The sequence below is a fragment of the Xiphophorus hellerii genome, chromosome 16 (assembly GCF_003331165.1).
Source record: "Xiphophorus hellerii strain 12219 chromosome 16, Xiphophorus_hellerii-4.1, whole genome shotgun sequence".
NCBI classification, from domain to species: Eukaryota; Metazoa; Chordata; class Actinopteri; order Cyprinodontiformes; family Poeciliidae; genus Xiphophorus; species Xiphophorus hellerii.
The window spans coordinates 12,655,270-12,675,611 of record NC_045687.1 but is presented as its reverse complement, the minus strand read 5'-3'; the positions used below and the strand labels follow the sequence as shown (position 1 = coordinate 12,675,611).

Below are 20,342 nucleotides of genomic sequence, written 5' to 3'. Positions count from 1 at the left end.
TTACTATTATTAAAGTTTTGTAATAGTATTCCACAGGGAAAAGGTATATGAAAAAATAACAAAATTTTACGTTTTAAAATGTTCCTCACACACAGCCTATAAACCTGACTGATCCAAGAACAAAACACCAACACCTGAGAATTTCAATAACTAACATAAAATTTAAGTCAATGTTCATTTCAATTACACTGACCAATACGTCCTTGAGCCATTAGGAATAATAAATATTTGTCACATTGACAGAAACCCAACCAATGTTAGGCTAAATGGCCTAATGTAATGCTTAAAAATAACGTACAAAGAAAGTTACAAAAAAAATTATAAAAACAGAAATAATTTTAGTAATTCTAACTGACCTATGCCAAGAAATTTTTGGTCTGACGTAACGTCAGACAGTGAGAAAAAACATGTTTGTATCGTTTCATTAGGTGTATAAAAAATACCTAAGTAACAATTTCCAAGTTTAGGCTGTTAATCCAGTGTTAAATTGCACTTTATTACAAAACTATGCTGTTCGAAATTTCAAGGACATTATACAGAAATCAAGCACTTCCCAAACCTTGAAAACACGAAATTGAAATTTAAGCATTTTCAAGGATTTTAAGCACCCGTACAAACCCTGTATAAGCCAGTTTTTAGCATTCAGGCAGAACAAGGATCTCACCGGTGTACTAGGGTGCTGAGGCTGCACAGAGGTGGGCTGCTGCATCTGGCTGGGGGGCTCAGAGGGAGGTTGCAGGGGTGTCAGAGGCTGGGAGGGGTCAGGGGGAGTGCTCATAGCTGCAGGGGGGCGAGGAAGGCTACTTGGAATGTGGGTTGGGGTAGAGGGGTGTCCTACTGCAGAGCCAGGAGTGGAGGGCTGCTGCGGCACCTGGGCCTGTGTGGGAGCATGCTGCTGCTGCTGCTGCTGGCTGATGCTGGGTGGAGGGGGCGTGCCCCGGGTGGGTTGGGTGGTGGGTCCAGAGGGCAACTGGGAGCCCAGTGCATTCAGAGGGAGGTTAGAGGTTTGTTGTTGCTGGGAAAAAAAAGGAACCTCACTATTAGCATTGCCTAATATTTATTGGGACGACTAGTTTCATCCAACTTCACAGATCATCTCACCTGTGCAACGGCAGCCTGTGGCATAGTCTGACCCATGCCTATATTCACATTCATGGCTCCACCTGCAGCACCAGGATACTGACCCTGCTGCAGGTACTGGCCTTGGGTGGCTGGTTGAGTCATGCTATTAGCATGATTACCCATCATGCCTTGGTTCGGGGGCATCCTGGATGGAGACATGCCCATCTGGAGAGTGGTAGAGATGACACAAACACATCAGAAAATCAACAAATGGATTTTTATAGAAAATTATTTTTACTCTGAATGTAGACTACACTGCTAGAACCATAACCAAAGAACAAGATATTAATTAAAAACATAATAAAAAAAACTGTATTAAAATGCAGAGGAGGAAATCAGTTTGAGGTTTTAATGAAAGAGCTATCAAGAAGGAAAAAATTTAATGTTGAAGATTATTCTTTTTGAATGGACCTATATAGCTTAAATGTGAATTATCACTATTGTGAATTATTTATCATTTCTGAAAATAAATTGAGGCTTCTCTTTCCTTTATTTCTTTAGAACCAGGACAAACGTTTTCCTTGATTTCTCTAAAAATTTAGCGAAACGTTAATGGGATGTGTTTTATCACATTTGTAGTAAGTAATATCACTCCTTTAATATAAATGTAATGTCTTCCTGTAGTCACATTATACACTCTGAATATAGAAAAGTCAAAATCTTTCAGACGACTTAATCAATAGAGGAAAGACCCCCAAAAATCCCATTTAAAGGAATTTATCTTTTTTCAAGTTATCTCTTTTATTTGATCTATTACTACCCATTTCTTTTAAACTAAAATTAATTTTCTTTCTACTTGATTTTTCAGTTTTTTATTGCTTTTAAGTATTTTATTGTCACTAATCCATAACATCTAATTTCCCTGGCATATGAATATGAGGGGAGTCTTCAAAATAGGAATAGTAAGAGAACATTCAATTCAAATAGAGCAGATGGCTACAAAATAGTAGATGCCAACAGGAACATTCCCTCCTCTACAGCTGGAGCTGCAGCGAGAAAATTTAAACCACCAGAAGTTTGATCAGCCTCAATTAAAGGCACCTTACAACAACATTAACAGGACACTTTTGATATTAAAATTAAAGACTGATCTGTTAGGTGAAATCTACAAATTATACATTGTCATAGTTTTAACATCTTGTTTCATGAACTTGTTTTCAAATGTAAAAAAAACAAAACACCTAATATGTTAAAATAGTTGAAAAGGGGATTTTTGCAATGTGTTCTTGAAAGAAACCAACATAATAATAATAATAATAATCATAACAGCTGGGAAACCAATCTCACCACAGAATTCATGTTCATCTGCTGTGGATGGCTCATTGGGGAAGGAGCCCTCGCTCCCAGGGGTGCCTGAGGCATCTGTGCATTCTGCATCGCCATTGGGTTAAACTGATTGATTCCTGTGGGAACATATTTATGTACAATTACATACCTCTTCAGGGGAGTTGATGTAATTTAATATTCAATGCCCAAATGGGCTGGCAGGGGCACTAAACCAACTGACTGAAAGAGTGGTTCAATAATCTCAGGCTTTACTAAACAGCTTTATTAACATAGTGTTTACAGTTATGGTTCTGATATTAATTAGAAACACATGTAACAACTTGATAGATATACCTTGATCCACCTGCATACGGTTCATCATCTGATTTGGCATGTTGGGCATTGTTGCAGGTCCATCTGCAGGGAGGTAAGACAGAAATATGCTTTATTAAAAGTTGCTCTTAGTATCTGAAAACAAAGCGAGTAACTTTAACCAATAAACCAAGGTGTTACGGGGTGTTCCTACTAACTTGGAGGTCGAACGGCCTGTGCAGGGCCCATGCTGTTGGGCTGAGCCATACCAGGCTGCTGGGGTCCCGGCGCGCCCACCATGATGGGCTGTTTCTGCAGACGCGAGCGTCTCTTCTCCTCCAACTCTTTCTGGATCTTGTAAATTTTTTCTGCCAGGAAGTGGTAGTACTCATCCTAATGAGATGGACAAGAAAACCATGAGATCAGAAAAGGTTAAAGAACAATTATTGAGTTGAAATGATAAATAAAGCAACTAAGAGTATCATATACCCTGCTGTTTGCTGACTCATACATGTCTCCCTCAACTTTGCGTGCGTAAGCCACTAAGTTCTCCATTCGCCTGTCCTTCAGAGCTGCAGGGTCTGGGGTCGGGAATATGGCTTGTACTCTGCAGGATGAGAAGCTGAGTTTATCTGCTGAACAACAATATATTCTACAGACACACCTGCTTATGTAGTAAACTTACAGTTTGTGCACCAGATGGGAGCGCAGGCCCTGAGTCACGTGTTCATGCCAGGCCTTTCTTACCCCTGAAGCAGAGAGAGGGGTGGCAGCGGGGAGGTTTCCCATACCTTCTACCTCTGATCCATCTGGCAGTAGCTGCCTGCTGGACAGAAAAGGCTTCTCTTTAGGCTCATTTCATAAAAGAAGCAGAATATGGACAGAGACCATATTCTGTAAGAGTTGAGTCAAGTAGAAATAATAAGGCTCACTTGTTGAGCGAAGAGGGGAGCGAGGAGTCAGAGAGCAAGCCCGTCTGGTCCGAGGAATGGCTACCCAGGCCTCCTGCCATCTGGTTCATCTGATTAGTGCCTGATATTAACAAACATTAACAAAAGTTTACATACAAGCACAGTAACTGAACAGTTTAGTTAAAAACCAAAAAAAAAATTTAAGCTAAAGGCTTTTTGGTTTCATACCGAGTGGGTTCATATTTCGTAGCTGCTGGTGTGCCTGGGGGTTCTGCTGAGCCGGACCCTGACCCTGGACCTGAGCAGGGGAATGGTTCCCATATGGGAGGCCCAGAGCTGCGTAAGCCCTCTGCATAGAGCTGGGGTCGATGTGTGTGGGAGCGCTGTTGATGGCTGTGGCGCTCGGCTGGCCGGGTCCGACTGTACTGATGGCATTCTGCAGGCTGGCTCCGGGAGAGCTCAACATGGCTGGAGAGATAGATTAACACACCCACTGTTTGGTAAAACTGAATAAAAATAATTATTATGAGGTTATTAAGTACATAAGCAAACTTTGCAGCTTGTAATTTAAATTATCTATATCAAAAATGCTTGTAAAGTATTAGTATCACAAAAGTAATGAGTCAAAAAATGAACAAAACCTAAAAATGGTTAAAAAAAGAAAACGAGAATGTGAGTTAGAAAACTTCGCATCTTGTGCTTTTGTTTGCTCTTATTTATTAAAACTCCAAAAATAATGTTGCTAAATGGTTATCATTCTGAATCAGAGAGGAAAACAATAACCAAAAATTAAACATATTCCAGATAAAATATAAAAGCATATAAGAACCATCTCAGGCTTTTGTATGTTTTTAATTATTGAAACATACATAATAATGGATGTAAATGAATTATTCAGTGGGGAAAAAATTTTTTTAAAAATATTGAGTAAAAAATTTGAAATTGAATTATAACAATTTAGCTTTTTGGCTTGGTTTGTAGCTAAAAAAAAAAATAATGCTAGCAAACTATTAATTTCCACATATAAAATCTGCATTTTTGTTAAATGAACACATAATAAAGAACATAAAAATTAATAAGTTAAAAGACCTATAAGTAACAAAACATTTGGCATCAATGCATTTTTGTCCGCTCTTAATTATTCAAAAATCACAAGCAAGCAAATGGGTTAAAATCCCAATATTACTTAATTAGTGGAAAAAATATAATATAATAAAATGACTAAGTTAAACTAAGTTGATCAAATGAAGAAAATAGAAGAAAATTGCATCTTTTTCTTATATCTTCTCTTGCATCACAAATGTTGCTAAGCATGTTTTATTTCAATATTAATCATAGTAAAAAATGTAAAAATGAAAAAACGCTAGAAAGATATAACGCTCCACAAGGAAACTTTTTCTCCTTTTGACTACTTTAGTCATGACAATAATTTTAGTAAATGAGTAACAACATTTAATAATGTATTTAAAAAAAAAAAAAAAAAAAAAAAAACAACAGAAAATGGCAGCTGAAGAAGGACTCATGTAAAACCTGTGCAGCTCCCTGCTGTGTTGATTGCTGACAGTGAGCATGCTGCCTCTGTGGGGGATTTAAACCTGTCATAGAAGCTTTTAACCAATTAGAAAGCATGCTGTCCTGAGACCCTGCCCCCCGCTAATAGCAGAGCCACCAAGCCCCTCCCTGGGTGTCACATTACAGGCCCTCCCTTTCTAGAGGAATCCTCTCACAGTCAGAGCTCAGAGCTAGCGAGCCAGCACAGCCGTGCAGCAGGAAAACTCCGCCTGCAGGTGGCACCACTTCATGATACACTTACTTCCTTGAGGCTCGCTGCTGTTTGTTGAGCACTTCTTAAAATGTTTTAAAAAAAGCTACTGAGAACACGTTCCTGGAGTTACTTACGCTGCTGATTTCTCTTGTCACTTGCATTCTTTAAAGGCAAGCAGACGGGGCAGTCGTGTCGTGTACAGTTCTTCCAGTGAGAGATGATCTGCCTGGATGATGCACAGTGAGCCACTGAAGAAAAAATGAAAGCACACAGTAACTCTCAGTGAGAAGAATTAACAAGTAAACCAACACGCTCAAATCACCCTGCAAATATATGAAATTAGCAATGCAAAATTAATTTGTCAACATGTTGTAAAACCATGAATGTACCTTTTAATTTATTTAAACAACTGAAACAGCATAAACATTAAAGTTCAAAGTTCACAGACCCTTGGTGTCTGATGGGGACTAGTGTAAACATATTAAATGTAAAACAACCGTCCTTCCAGCAGTTTGAAACGATTAAATTAATGTTTGCTGATGTTGTCAGTCACTAGGGTTCAGCCAGTCAGCTGAGGTAACCGGCTCCACTATAGCAATAAAACATGGACACGCAGACGTTTAGCTATATACTCTGGGAAGCGGGGTAACTGCCTGGAAATCGCACTAAACAGGCATCAAATAACCCTCCTCCAGCATCTGTGCTCAAAGCACTTTACACACAAAATCACTGCTTTTTGCATCTTGTCATGTAAACAAGATACTAACAGAAGCCGTTTTATTAGGCAAGTGTACCAGTGTAATCACTTGTTAGAGCAAAAAGTTAATCTACGGTAGTACCTCTGTTCATTTAGGCATCTGGACGTGGAGAAGAAGATGAAGATAACTAGCTTAAGTTCAAAGAGAGCATCGGAATAGAGAAGGGTGTTAGTGACAGAGAAGCTGGTCTAGAGCTGTGATTTTACGGCAGAAGTGTCACTCTGACTTATAAATTTTACAAATCATTCAGTGAAAAGCAAGTATGTGAGTGAGAGGGCAGATCACTTTTTTAAGATATGTAGAAAACCATCTATGGAAATACATCAGGTTGAATAGCTATCCCAGATCCTGTCAGTTAACAATAAAAAAGTGTGGCTACAGTTCAATTGGACAATAGTCCTGGAAAAAATATTTTATTTTTCACACTTTGGGCCCTTTTCCATCATTTAAAAGTGACTGCCTACCCGAGTATTACTGCTGATGATATTCAACCAGTTATGACCAGACTTTTCAGACAGACCTCTGATAGCTACTTCTGTCTGGGGTTGTCAAAATATCTAAGATTTCAACAAAATCAATACTAAAAAAATTATTTATTCAATGTACTCGTTTGCATTAAAATCTATGCTAACTGATTCATTTATAATTGCTAGACTTCTTCTGGCAGCAGAGCTGCAATAGCAGATACTGAGCTTCATCCCCTCCCTGCAGACGCTTACCGAGCCCAAAACAATGAGCCGCTTCTGAAAGACTTCAAATTTTTTAAAGAAGTTGCTGCTGTATTGAAAATGGTATCAAGTATTTAGAATTTTTCTTAGTACTGGTATCAAGTTTGAAATGTGTGTACTGTAACAGCCTTTCCCCAAGGAGGAACCCAGCCACCCTGCAGAGGAGGCTCATTTCAGCTAGGGATATCATTAGTTTGACTATGACCAAACTAAAATGTACCAGTAAATTAAGAGCTTTGCTATTCGGCTCAAAACTGAAGTATAAAACAGTGACTGTACTACTGCAGGCAAGACAAGAAATTAGCAGAAGCTAAAGTTTTACATCTCAACCAGCTCTGTACACTAACTGACCATTCAAAAATCAAAAAGAAAATCCAATCAGTGAACACACCGATTGGTAACAGCATCTACACCAACATTCGTTGGTGTAGATGCTGTTACTTAGAGAAGAAAGTTCAAGATGTCTATTTTTAGTGTCAGTGAGGTGTTATAAGGATGTCAAAGATATGTTAAAAAAGCTTCTTAAAAAGAAACGTTCAAGATAAATAGCTGTTCAATGATTCATTTTGGCTGTTAGAGAACAAGACTTTAGCAGATAACAGGAAGGTTAAACGTAGTCAAGTTTCTGTTTTCTCCATCTAAGCTTTCAACCTCGGTTTGTTTTGAAGAATCATTGACTGAGAAATCAATCGACATTCTCAAGGGAAAACACACAGACAGCACTGTTTTAGTAATGCTATCTATGCTAATCACTCACACCCAACAACACCTAACAAAATATATGTCAACTCTAGTTTTTGTCTTTTCTTAATATCAGTAAATGTTTATTATTGTAATTTTTTACTCACCCTGGCAAGACTTGCCAGCTTGGCAGTGAGTCATGTGGTTGAGTACGTTCTTCATGGTGCGGCAGTGAGGCAGAGTACAGGCCCTCACTTCTCCATTGGCCTGTTCCCGCCGTTGGCACTTGTGTGCGTGGAGCAGCAGGACCAGCTGCTGCTGAATGAGTTTTCGTTTCTCGGGGTCGGCAGTCGGCCCTCCAGATACGCCGCCAGCCCCCGGGACCATACCCATCGATGTTACCTGCTGCTGCATCTGGGCCTGCAATGGCGTGCAGACACACATGGTTATTATATTACTCCATTGTCAAATGTTGCTCATTTCAAACTTTAAAAGTGTATGAAAATAAAATGATGTGCATAATGAAGTGCAAGAATTAAAACTTGAGGTTTGGCTTTAGCAGATTAACAAGAAAAGCAGTTAAAAATAAAAAAAAGATCAACACAAAAAGCATAGAAATTGAAGAAACATCTAAGGAGCAAATGCAACCAGCAACAACAAAAATAAACTGGAAGTCTGATGTCTAATTATAGTAGCAATGTTTATACCTAGAAATTGAGGAAATTACCTTTAATCCCAGAAAAAGTCAGAATTAAAAATCACAAAATTTTCTGTTTTCTTCATATTTAAATGGCTCTCAGTTAAACTGGTGGTATGAAATGAATCAATGAAGTGAACAATTGAAGTTTTTACACCCCAATTTTAACTACAGCTGTATGCAGACATTGTGAAGTTTAAGCTGTCGAGCAAAAAGAGGATTACCACTTAGCCACACTTTAATGAATTACGTGGTCATTTTAGTCTTAGTTTTGTTTAATCAATTTCTCAAAACCAACAGAGCTGCATAAATCCTACATTTTGTTTTGAGAATTATTAAAACCTACAGCTTATATTTTAAAGAAATGATGAAGTAAAACATATATTAACAAGATAAATAAAACCAACACTGTATTTTTTTTCTACAGCATTGAAGGATGACTTCAGAAACGCAAATCAGACAACAGGCAGCAGGTCATGTAGAGGCTAAAACACTCACCATGTTTGGCACATTCCCAGCTCCCTTTAAGTCAGCAGGGAATGGGGGCAGGTTGTTAGAAAGGGCCGTCTTGTTCTGGAGTTGTTGGGCATTGACCCCTGCTGTCCCCATCTGCTGCACCCCGGCCTGGCCATACTGCTGGCCGAACGGAGCTCCTGACATCACCATCTACAGAGAGCAAACAGGACAATGGCTGGTCACAGGCTGAGTCTCAGCATATCGCAGTTTCTCCGTTCCTGCCCAAACATCCAACTGGTTAAAATTGAGGAGCTTGGCTGGCTTTCTCTCACAACAAAATAGCACTCCTTAAAAAAAAAAAAGATTTTAGGATGGCTAAATTTACTCAAACTGCCAAGTTTGGGCCATGTGCAATTAAGTAGGGAGTAAGCTAAACCTATCAACCATGATGGAACATTTCTGAACTCTGATATTCTTTTAGTTTCACCTATGTCAGGGGTGCCCAAAGTCGGTCCTCGAGGGCCAGCATCCTGCATGTTTTAGTTCTCTCTCTGGTGATAGTAAAAACCTTTTCAGCATGTCAATGTACTTCTTAGGCCTTCTAATGAGCCATCATTGGATCCAGGGGTGTCAAACCAGGAAGAGAACTAAAACATGCAGGATGCCAGCCCTCGAGGACCAACTTTGGGCACCCCTGACCTATGTCATTATCTAGTAAGAAACATACGCAATTGTGCAAATAAATGGTGGAATCTTAAGGGGAGTTGGAATTTGTACTGATAGAAGTGAATCCAATCTCCCAACATCATTTCAAAAGAAGAGCTGTGGTAATATCTACCAAAAACAACTGTAAGATACAAACCATATTAAGGATAAGGTGTTATTTGCCCACTTTTGTGTTTTTCACTAATAGCTCATAATGCAGGTGACTCACTAGTGAATAGTTATTTCAACTTACTAAAACCTAAATAAATTCTCTTTAGCTATGGTTGAATGTTATTGGGAAAATGTAACATTTAGACAATTTCATTTAGAATGCAATGATGATGCTGACTGCAATTAACCCACACTGACTTATCTTAGGTCCCCTCCACACAGGAATGTTTTTTCTTAACAGGTTTGCCAGTTTCAAAAATACCAATGTCAACACGGAAACACAGAGATCGTCCCAAAATGCAACTTTTAATCCCCCAGTAGCGCAATGAGACATGTACATAATGTCTCAACACCAGGTTAGAAGTAAACACAACAAGAAAACAAGAATGCCAAAGGTGCAGAGCATCCCATCAAAAATACTTTTGAGCGTTTCTCCTACCATCACCCCAAAAAGATTAAGGTTCAAAGTTAAAACGTATATCTAAAATATGTAAATAATGCCAGATGATCACATCATGAGCTATTTCTGTCCCTAAGTGGTCGCTCCTCTACTTTCAGCTCGCTATTATGAAATTACGAATTTTATAAAAGCTGGATGAAAACACACGCTTCATACCTTGTCACCAACGCTAACACACTGCAGATCATTTGCTTCCGTGCTGGTGAATACACACAAACAGAAACCATGTTGCAAAAACTTGCAAACCGAGCAAGCATACCCGTGTCTTTTTAAACAAGCTCAGCTTCATTTTGATGGAAGCACTTCCTTTCTGTGAGAAGCAGCAGGAGCAAATCTCAGGTACAAACATATAATATAGCCCAAACGCTTCATGCCCTGCCCCTGACAAACAGCAAAAATCCAGTCATCACTGACTAAAAGGTTTTGACCTGGCTTGGCTGTCGGAGGGGAAATGCTCCCTCTGGCTGTATAAGACTGAGCTCCGTAAGGAAATATATAAATGAGAGAGAGAGAAAGAGAGAGCGAGAGAGAGATACAGTAGACAAAGACTGAAAAGCACAGAGACAGAAACATTCAAAAGCTGAGATAAAGACAGAAATATGAAGATAGATAAAAATATAGACATGAAGAGAAATATATAAATACAGTAGAGAAGATGAATTATGAAGATTCTCAAATTTGTCTTCCTTAGGAATATTCTGTTGAACATGTAGACATATTCAAGACATGTTCAAGTACTTCTTCAGTAGCTGTTAAATATATTTAGTTTGTATTAATGGCTGTTACCTTGATTACATCAAACAATTGCTCTACAAAGCAATTGCTGATATTAAAAACAAAAAAACAATGAAAAAATTACCTGTCTAGATATTTTTTGTCTTTGCAGAACCCCCGCCCCTAAGACAAAAGTCCCTAGGGGAAACACTGTTCTTTTCACAAAATCCAACATAAAGCTTATTTTGAAGTGTCATATTATGTTTGGTACCCTTGTACACACAAAAGATAGCAGCCTAACAAAGGGGGAATTTCCCAATTCAAATTCAAAACAGAAGCTTAATATACAACCATGTGTTTTCTTTGGTATCAAATTCATTCTTAACAGGCATTAAATATGGTCAACAAACTGAAATTGTTTCCATTTTCTAAATGCAGGAATAATGTGAAGTAATGTGCTTTCATTTTTCAAAATCAAACATTTACATATATTTCCTCAATATTTGACAGATAAAATTAGGACCAAATCAAATTTTTTCTGTCCAAAAGTAACATTCTGGCAGAATGCTTATGGTCCCTGTCAAATACACATTCACTCCTAATAACTTCTTGACAATGTCTGGAGATTTTGCTACATTATTTCCACTTAATGTTCTTAATTGGAAAACACCCACACAACATGATGCTGCCACCCCCATACTTCACAGTAAGAATGGTGCTCTCAGGCTTTGAAGCATTTCCCTTTTATCTCCGAATGTACCAACGGCCGTTATGGTGCAAAAATTCTAATTTAGTTTGATCAGACCTCATGAGACGTCTGTAAAAATTAAACTCTCTCTGTGCACATTTCTAATCTGTAATCTGTCTTTTTATGTTGCTTTTTGACTTGGTTTAAGATGCCTTTTAGCCCATCTTAAACTGGACTCGTTTGACTGTGGCTGATGAGGTTCTGGAGCTGATATGCAAATTTTGCACTAAAACATGTTGATTTCTGACACATGCAACCCTTCCAGAAAAGTATGATGGTTGGATATTCTCACAGATGAACATGGCATTTTCAGTCATCTGGAAAGTTTATCCAAATATTAAGGAGAATCCCGATAACTTGGTTGATTTCTTGAAATACATAGTTGTGTCTAAATTTCACTTGAAAGTCGTCAACATTTTGAGGAAAGTAAAAATTCTCAAAAACTAATATTTGGTATTTAATTTAAAAAAACACGTAGGGCAGAGAAAAAAAGTATTTTACACATTTTATGTGAATACCTGGTTTCTATACAAGGAGCATCACATTTTATAGGAATGGGTATATATTGCATCATTTATTGGACCTTTGAAATTCATCCTGCAATAATGGGGCCCAACTTCAATTGACTGACTGATCCAAAACCAGATAGTATAAACAGATTAGTTTTTCAGATTCATTTTGTTTAAAGTTTGATAATAAAAGTTTATCAATAAATGCATTTACATTTAATAATTTGCAACAATTGTGCACTGTTTAGCAAAATTGTAACGTTACTGTTGAGAGAAGAGATTTGTTAACATAACTTATTCTGGTTTTAGAGCAATATTTGTGTTGGTGAGGCTCTTACTGTATGCAGTGATAAAGATTTAAGTGCCAAAAAGAGTCAAAAGACTTATGATTACTTCAAAACATTAAACACTTTAATATACTAGAATATTACGATAAAAATTATCATCATCAGCCCCTGCACTATAGTGGAATACTTACATTTTTGTGGTATATTTTATTTGTATTATCACTGGAATGGTTCACAAAACAACTCTTATGTATTTTAAAGTTACAGTTCCATTTCTATTTAATATGAGGAATAAAAGCTTTTAGCTGACAGCTTTGTTGAGCAGTGCCTCTATAAAAATTAGCTTGTGTTGCTAACATTTTTAAATGCAACACAGTTAAAGGCATGCTGAGCACCCTTACTTGTTGGCAGGAGGTTCAGCATTTTTCTTTCTCAATTAAGCTTTTCTATAATTAGTTGCTCCCAATGTAAGGATTATGTATTTTCTTCAATAACTGGACCACTGCAAGAAAACTAGAGGCACATGAAGCTGAAATCTATGGGAGAAAAACAGTCAAAAAGAACAGAAGTGGATTAGTGCTTTTATTTTTAATTAATTAATTAATTCAACAAATTTAACAGACGTTCCTGGCATAAAGCGATTTGCTGCCGGTCCCGACTTTCTTCTTCTGCCGTGGCTTAAGCAGCCCGACAGAGCAAGCCCTGCCCAGTCTAAAGAAAAACGGTACGTGACACACAGAGAAAGACCAGCTTGCACAACAAATGAGCACTGCACCGCTGCCTGCCTGCCTGCCTGCCCCTCCCCCTCCCCTGCACATAAAACCCACAGATGCTTGTCTGCCTCTCATTCACACATCCAACCTCTCCTACCAATGGCTTCTCCCACTTGATGAACTGCCTTTATCAGGGGATTGTCGGCGGGGAAGAGGAAGGCAACGCAGCAACGGAAAGCCTCCAGTACCTCCCCTCCCTCAGCTTGTGAGCCTCATTTCTTCAAGTGTTAATAATAAACTCTTACAATGAGTATAAAACTTTGCATGTTCATTATCCTCAAGTGTTGGGAACTTCCTAAACAAGTTCTTATATTTAAGCTAACCATTTACCGCCAGAGAAGGACAGATCAAATGGACAACTAAAAGTGATGAACAATAAAATTTTATATTTGACACATCGGTCTTGGACCATTTCAAACATTAGAAATGGCTTCTGTTTACTCAGATTTTTTTTTATTTCTACTAAAATTGTTTGCATAAAGAAAAGAGAGAAAACTTCAATCTTTTTCATTTCAAACAGTAGCCAAGAACACAGGCTGCACAATTTTTTAGACATTTTTGACACTTTTATGCAATCTGCCAAGTAAATCAAGATGATGCTTTGGTCTCGTGCCAATTTCAGCAGTTTTTAGTTGTTCCACAGTCGTTTCATTTTCAGATTATAGACTGGCTCTGTGAGATGTTCTGACCTTGTTTAAACTTTCTCCCTCACCTGTCTGCTGTGTGTTTTGGTCTTCAGGATGCTGATTCTTCACTAAAAATCTCTAATAATCACTTTTGAGGCCTTCCCATAACAGTTGCGTTTAGACTTTCAGCTATGCAGATGTGAGTTCTATTTACTTATTTAACTAGCGAGTTGTAAGCATAGTTGGTCGCATGGGATTTCATTTAGGGGCATCACATTAAAGGGGCAATGAATACAAATTCATGTCCAACTGTTTAGATTTTTATTTGTTGCACTGTGTAACATTCCTCTCACTTCGCTCCGTCCGAACCAATTTCAATAAGACATCGTACAAAATAGAATTAAATCAATGAACTTATGAAGCACATAGTGAAAAATTAAGGTGCATACGTCTGCACAGGAAAGGAGGGGCTTGTTTCATGTGGTGACGTCTGCTGTAACAATGTCAGTGAGACCTAGCCTGTTGGTTTTAGTCTTGGCTTCCCTTTCAAACCACAAAGCCCTGTATCTCTCAGACAAGCGGAGGAACAATTTCTCGCATTGAGCACTTCAAAGTGCTTGAAACTGTAGATATTCGGAGACAATAAAACCAGCAGAGCACAATACAAACCGCTGCTCATTCAAAGATCGCAATGCATTAATGCCAAGGAACGAGTTTTCAGCAACATTTTCACAGCTTAACCCAATTTTATATCACTAAGAAGTGAAAAAGGCCATAATTAACAGATTGATTATATGATTGAATATTAGACAAAAACAAAATATAAATCCAAGATTACAAAGTAGAACAGGAAAGGTCTAACATATGAACGATTGTTGGACGACACAAATCCAACTCAATAAATTATATAGTTTTAAAATGAAAAAAGATAAGTTTTAATGTTGGTTGTAACTTCAGGCCCACACACAAGACTGTTGACTTGACTGTTTTCTAGCAGACAGCCACCGACATCCTCCACAAGGAGGCTGAGCCAGAAAGGACATAGTTAAAAAAGCTGACTGTTCACAATATGTTGTATATAAACTTAATAATGTAAAGTTTAGTAGAAGAAAAAAAGTGTGGTAAATAAAAAAGAAAAATTTAAAATGCATTATAAAATTATTGGTGTTCATTAGCTGTAAATCAATGATGAAAATGAACAGAAATGCTAAAAGACAGCAGTGCTTTTGTGATCAATCTAATTAATGAATTTCTCTCTCATATTTTGTCAGACAAATTAAATTTTTTAAACTCACCTTGTTCATGTTTCCAGCTTGTTGGGCATTCATGGTGTGCGGTGCACCCATCTGAGGTCCTCCTTGAGTCAGAGTCTCTGCCAGCACACTTCCTCCAACACCAGGTCCAGCGCCTCCTTGTGTCCCCTGCATTGCCTGGCCTTGGTACTGCATGCCAGGCCCAGGTCTCCCTCGGCCTGCTGGTCCCATAGCACCATTCATGACCTGTCCCACTTGGCCCATAACACCATGACCCTGACCACTGTTCAACATTGTCTGGTTAAAGCCCAGGACTCCATTTCCTTGTCCAGTGGAAACACCTTTCTGGCCTTGGGGCGACTGATGATTGGGTGAGCCCTGGCCCAGAGGCCCTTTGCCCAGCACCGCACCCAGCTGGCTCGGCACCATGCCTCCCTGTTGGGGACTGCCAGAATTGAGCGCACCCCCCAGAATAGATGAGCTTCCGGGTCGCAGGAGCTCAGAAAGTTGCTTGTGTTTGGAGGCGGCATCAGGTATAGCCGAGTTGAGACCAGGTGGCATGCCACTTGGACCACAATTAGCAGACGGCCCATTTCCTAACTCTCCATTGAGGATAAGTTCATCAGGAAGGTCGTTTTCCAGATCAAGCAACGATACAAGATCTAAAAAGAGACAGGAGGGAAAAGGATAAGTTAGCCACCTCACTTCCAAGGGCTTTAACTAAAACTTACAATAGCAACTGCTGGAGAAAGTAGCTAAAAATAAAACACATTACTAATACGAACCTGGATCAAGCATTCATAATCTTTGCTCTTACTAACCTCCCCCTCATAAAGTACCAAAAGATCCTCATCCATGAGTGAATGACAATAAATTTGATTTAATCCAACTCAAAAACATGACATGTACAAAAAGATGCTCAATGGGAGAGATGCCAAAGTTTATTTATGTGGATATGCAACTCAGCATTTCATATTTCAAATAAATTGTTGACAAATCTTCACGTTAATCTAAAAATACCAAGTATACTAATTTTAAGGAAAGGGTTAAAACAGAATATAAATAACCTTTATTGTTCATAATAAGGAACTAGCAGCAAAGTGACAATCAAAGTCTGCAGATTTAGACAGAAATAAACACAGAATCTAGAAGAACACACTGTACAGTAGGCGCCATTTGCCTCCCTTGACTAAAGTTGAAGAATTATATAAATCCACCCCAGGCATGCAGGTTGGAGGAGGCTTCTTTGTTTGTTCTAAGTTTGGGCAAAACTATTACAGATAAATCAAAATGGTCTTGCAATGAAAAATGTTTGGTACACAAAGTTTTTGTCTCTTTACATCCCCAATTTCTACCTTTTCATTAATTTCTTTGTGAAAAACACCACATCTATCCAGTTCTTTCTACTCTAAAGCTAATTTTGGTTAATCCAAATTTACTTCCAATTAATTAATTAAACTTTAATAAAAACAGCAAAAAACTAAATTTGACTCTTATTGCTGAAAATAAATCAATTTGTTTGTACTTCGTATCAAACAAGCCCACAGAATTTACATGTTTTTTTAATAAGATAAGCCTACTTTTAAGTTTTTGGTGTTCAATGATCGACACTCCTTTCCTACAAAACATCTGACTGCATTATTTGTCGAATTAAAACATTGCATACTTAGCTTATTGTTGAGCAAAAAAAGAGTAAACCATTTTTGTGATTTCCTTTTTAAAAGCGTGATTTTTCTGGGCCACGAGTACTTTTTATGATTTAACTCATGTGACAAAAAGGTTGAACACCTCAGCTGTACAATAAAGGCAAAAGTAAATGCATTTCCTAGTACTAAATACATCTATTGGAAAGTCACAAGAATATAAAATTTGACCTTTTTTCAAAACAAAAAAGCACCTACCTTTTTTGACATGTTATTTTAAAATGAATTAAATTTTGGTCATTTTTAATATTAGCAGTGACATGTTTAATAATGTAAACAGTCAAAATAGCCTGTTTACATACTCTCATATTTGTGAAACTAAATGATTCAGCTGGTGCTATTTGTCAGGAAGCCTTTTCATTTGAGAGAGAAAAAAAAATCAACATGTATACATGTATTTATTCAAACAAAAAAGGAACTGGCTATTTTCTGGGTATTAAAATCATTTTAGTAACTGTAGTTTACTTAATCAAGTGACATGTTATGTTTGAACTAAAAGTTGCAATAGAGTCACAGAGAAGCAAAGCCTTCCTCTGCAGTTGTGCAAATAACAAACCAACTACCAATAAAAATACTGAAGTCTAAAGCCCAAATCACGTGGCAATGCCAAGGTCCTTCCTGTGTAGGTGTGCTTTTGTATGCAAGCCAATAAACAACAACCACACCCCAACACACACCTTATTCTATGTCGCCACTGATTTATAACAAAAGAGGAATCCAACCCACTTCTTAATGATGCATTTTCACAGTAATTAGGAAAATTAGACACTTCAGTTTTCCAAAGATGAAGGCTAAAACCACATTTAGAAATTTCAGTTGAGCCCAAAAGTGTGCTAAAGGAAATAAAGCACCGTTAATCAAAAGGCTAAACTCGGGCCTTTGACATCATCGCAGCCGTACGGTGCTGCCATACTTACAGACAGCAACATAAACAAATAGACAATCTGGCATTTAATGGAGGGAGCAGCTTAAAAAAAAAGAGACGTTACATTTACTGGAAGCAAAAGCCATTCCACAGAGAAAGTGGGGCTGCTTCTAATGAGTCGATCAAACAGTAAATCATGAGAGTTTGTACTAGCAAGAAGCTACATTGTGGCGTTTAACTTTACAGAGTAAACATTCAGAGTTATTTTCACAAACAAAATTTGGCAGAACGTGAATTAGATATGTAAATTCAGCGTTTTTTTTATTAGTTGTCATTATATGCACATTAGGAATGACTCATTGCAAAGTCAACTAACCATTAAACAGTATGAGAGTAAATGTATAACCACAAGCAAAAAATACAGTTGCTTTACAGTAATAAACAAACAAACAAAAAAATTTTATATAGAAGCATAAAAAGTACAACAGAATTTAAATTATTTTGTTAAAAATCCAAGAGCAACAAATATTGGTGCTCTCAGCTAACATAATATTATGTGATAACAATTGAGAAAGAAAACTTAAGAGTGCCGTGACAGTGACTGTGTTTATTTTGTCTGTCACAATGGGAATAAATGTAAATCTGTTTCAGGTAAACTTTATTAGCCCAAAATTCAGATTCTTTTTATTTTTTATAAGTGAACGCACCAAATACGTTCATTTTTGAGAAATTACAATATGTGTTCTGATGAGCCTTATTAGATTAAAAATACCTTTTGAAATTTGAAACCTTGAAGCAGGTATTAAATATATTGTTCTATTAAGTCCATATTTCTGTATTAAAAATATTCCTTTTAATTGTTTTTTTTTAAAATAATGTTCTAATTCTAAATGTTTTTCTTTGCTGTGAAAGTTGTCACTGAGGGAAGAAGACTCCAAGTTTTCTTTTTTCCAAGGTGTTTAAAAACTACATTGGAGAAAGCCTAAAATGTTGGCTTTTCATTCATGTTGACACTTTAAAACGCACAGCTTGAATTCAACAAAGAGAACAGCTTACAGTAAATTTAAATACAACAAGTTTACTCATTTTGTTTATACATGACATCTCAGTAAAAACTGAAGGGCTGCATTCTGCAAGTGAACAACAGACTGCTGTTGACATTTGCTAATGTTTAGTCTGCTAATTGTTTGTACAAGAACATTTTAAAATGTTGACTAAGTAATAATTTTGTTTTAAATTAATTAGCAGATAAGTTTAACAAGCCAGCTTTAAATCCTAATAATGGCCATTTCACTTTTCAGACAAATGTTTTGGTTATGAGAAGGACATTAAAGGGTAATTTTTTGATTATTCTGTACAAACATTTCTGATGCTTTAAAGTAATTTCTTGTATTCTATTTGTCGTTTATAAAATGTAAATGTTAATTGGCCACAACAAATATTATTTATAACCTGTTGCTGAAAATTACTTTGTTTTGGTCAGGCATCATAAACGCGCATATATTAGAAAGGTCAATGGGCCCAAATGGGATTATATTCAAAATGAAAAAAAGTAATATAAACTCTTTAGGAAAATATTTTGCAACTACATTAGATTGGAAGATGTGAGAAGTTTTATCAATATTAATTTCCATAATTCAGCAAAATGCTTAATTACCTAAAGAAATAAATTAAGAAGCAACAATTAAGTTTTTAAATGGTAACAAGTGGTGTGTTGATGGTCATAAAGCTGGATATGAAATGGATAAATTATCTGAAGCTTTTATTCAATATGCAATTTCATTTTCCACTGTCACTGTAGCTGACTAAGGAACAATATTATTAAAGCAGAAACAGTTATATTTCTAAAAAAAAAAAAAAATCTATATGACAATGGAGTATTCTCAAGGTTTGTCTGTTTTCTCCATGCTTTTTTTTTGTTTTCTTTGGCATCACTTCATGTGCTTCAACTTTATCTCTGAACATAAACATACAAGTTTAAAACACTGCTGTGTCCTGGAATAAAACCCATACTGAAATTTTTCAGTTTGAATGTTGCTATCATTACATTCCTAAATTCTTTTAAATTTATTTAGAAATGGGAAGCAAACATTACGATTTTGGCTAAGTTATCATTTAGCCAACATTATTTGTTGTCACAATTTCTAGCGACAAGAAAGGCACCTCAAACTGAGCCAGATTTAAAAAAAATCTTTTTCATGTCTTAAGAATTAGGCCGAGCGGCACATTTACAGCTGTTGGTTACAAGAACTAATAGCTGTAAAATCTAAATCATTGAGTTCATTTTGAAAGTTCGTTTGTTATGAATTGAAATTACAGGACCAGATAACGAACTAGGTCATATCTAACTGTCCTGAAGCAGCACAGCAAGTTTTTACTGCTAAATAAACCTGCATAAATCTTTGATTTTACACATGATTGTTCAAAAGTAAAGCATAAAGTCAAAGATCAAAATAAAAACTTCTAAAATTAACACAACTAAGATAAAAAAGTAACTGTCCACTGATTTAAAGACAGTTCACAGCAAAATTATCTGTTACAATCAGTCATTACAGCAAATTCAGAAGGAAAACAAAATCATGTATCTGAACTGAACATATGACATTCATATTCATATCACCTTAAATTTTTAGTGCTCATCACTGTATCATGAAGGCTGCATTTCTGGTTCAGCAAAGGTTTGTGGTTTTACTGCCCTGCTTTGAGCTCCTAAACACCATCATGAGAAAATGGTAAAATAATGCTAACTTGTAAATGGCTGTCACTCTGTCTTCTTAGATGCACATACACACATATTTAAATGATAAATAATAACTGATTTCCTTGTCAAAC

The 20,342-nt window shown here is 36.9% G+C and overlaps 1 protein-coding gene across 7 annotated transcripts in view; it reads right to left on the bottom strand.

Moving 5' to 3' along the window:
• crebbpb (CREB binding lysine acetyltransferase b) overlaps positions 1-20,342 on the bottom strand; it is a 40,244-nt gene that overhangs the window by 12,945 nt on the left and 6,957 nt on the right. For 6 of the 7 annotated variants that reach the window (XM_032587753.1, XM_032587758.1, XM_032587755.1 and 3 more), the window contains exons 2-14: positions 14,985-15,604; positions 8,739-8,906; positions 7,711-7,963; positions 5,511-5,624; positions 3,840-4,079; positions 3,633-3,732; positions 3,386-3,526; positions 3,190-3,307; positions 2,919-3,093; positions 2,743-2,805; positions 2,410-2,525; positions 1,102-1,287; positions 665-1,015 (exon numbers count right to left, since the gene is read on the bottom strand). In XM_032587753.1, the coding sequence (XP_032443644.1) occupies positions 665-1,015; positions 1,102-1,287; positions 2,410-2,525; positions 2,743-2,805; positions 2,919-3,093; positions 3,190-3,307; positions 3,386-3,526; positions 3,633-3,732; positions 3,840-4,079; positions 5,511-5,624; positions 7,711-7,963; positions 8,739-8,906; positions 14,985-15,604 (2,645 nt within the window). The remainder of the gene's footprint in view (positions 1-664; positions 1,016-1,101; positions 1,288-2,409; positions 2,526-2,742; positions 2,806-2,918; positions 3,094-3,189; positions 3,308-3,385; positions 3,527-3,632; positions 3,733-3,839; positions 4,080-5,510; positions 5,625-7,710; positions 7,964-8,738; positions 8,907-14,984; positions 15,605-20,342) is intronic. The other variant, XM_032587754.1, reaches the window with a different exon arrangement.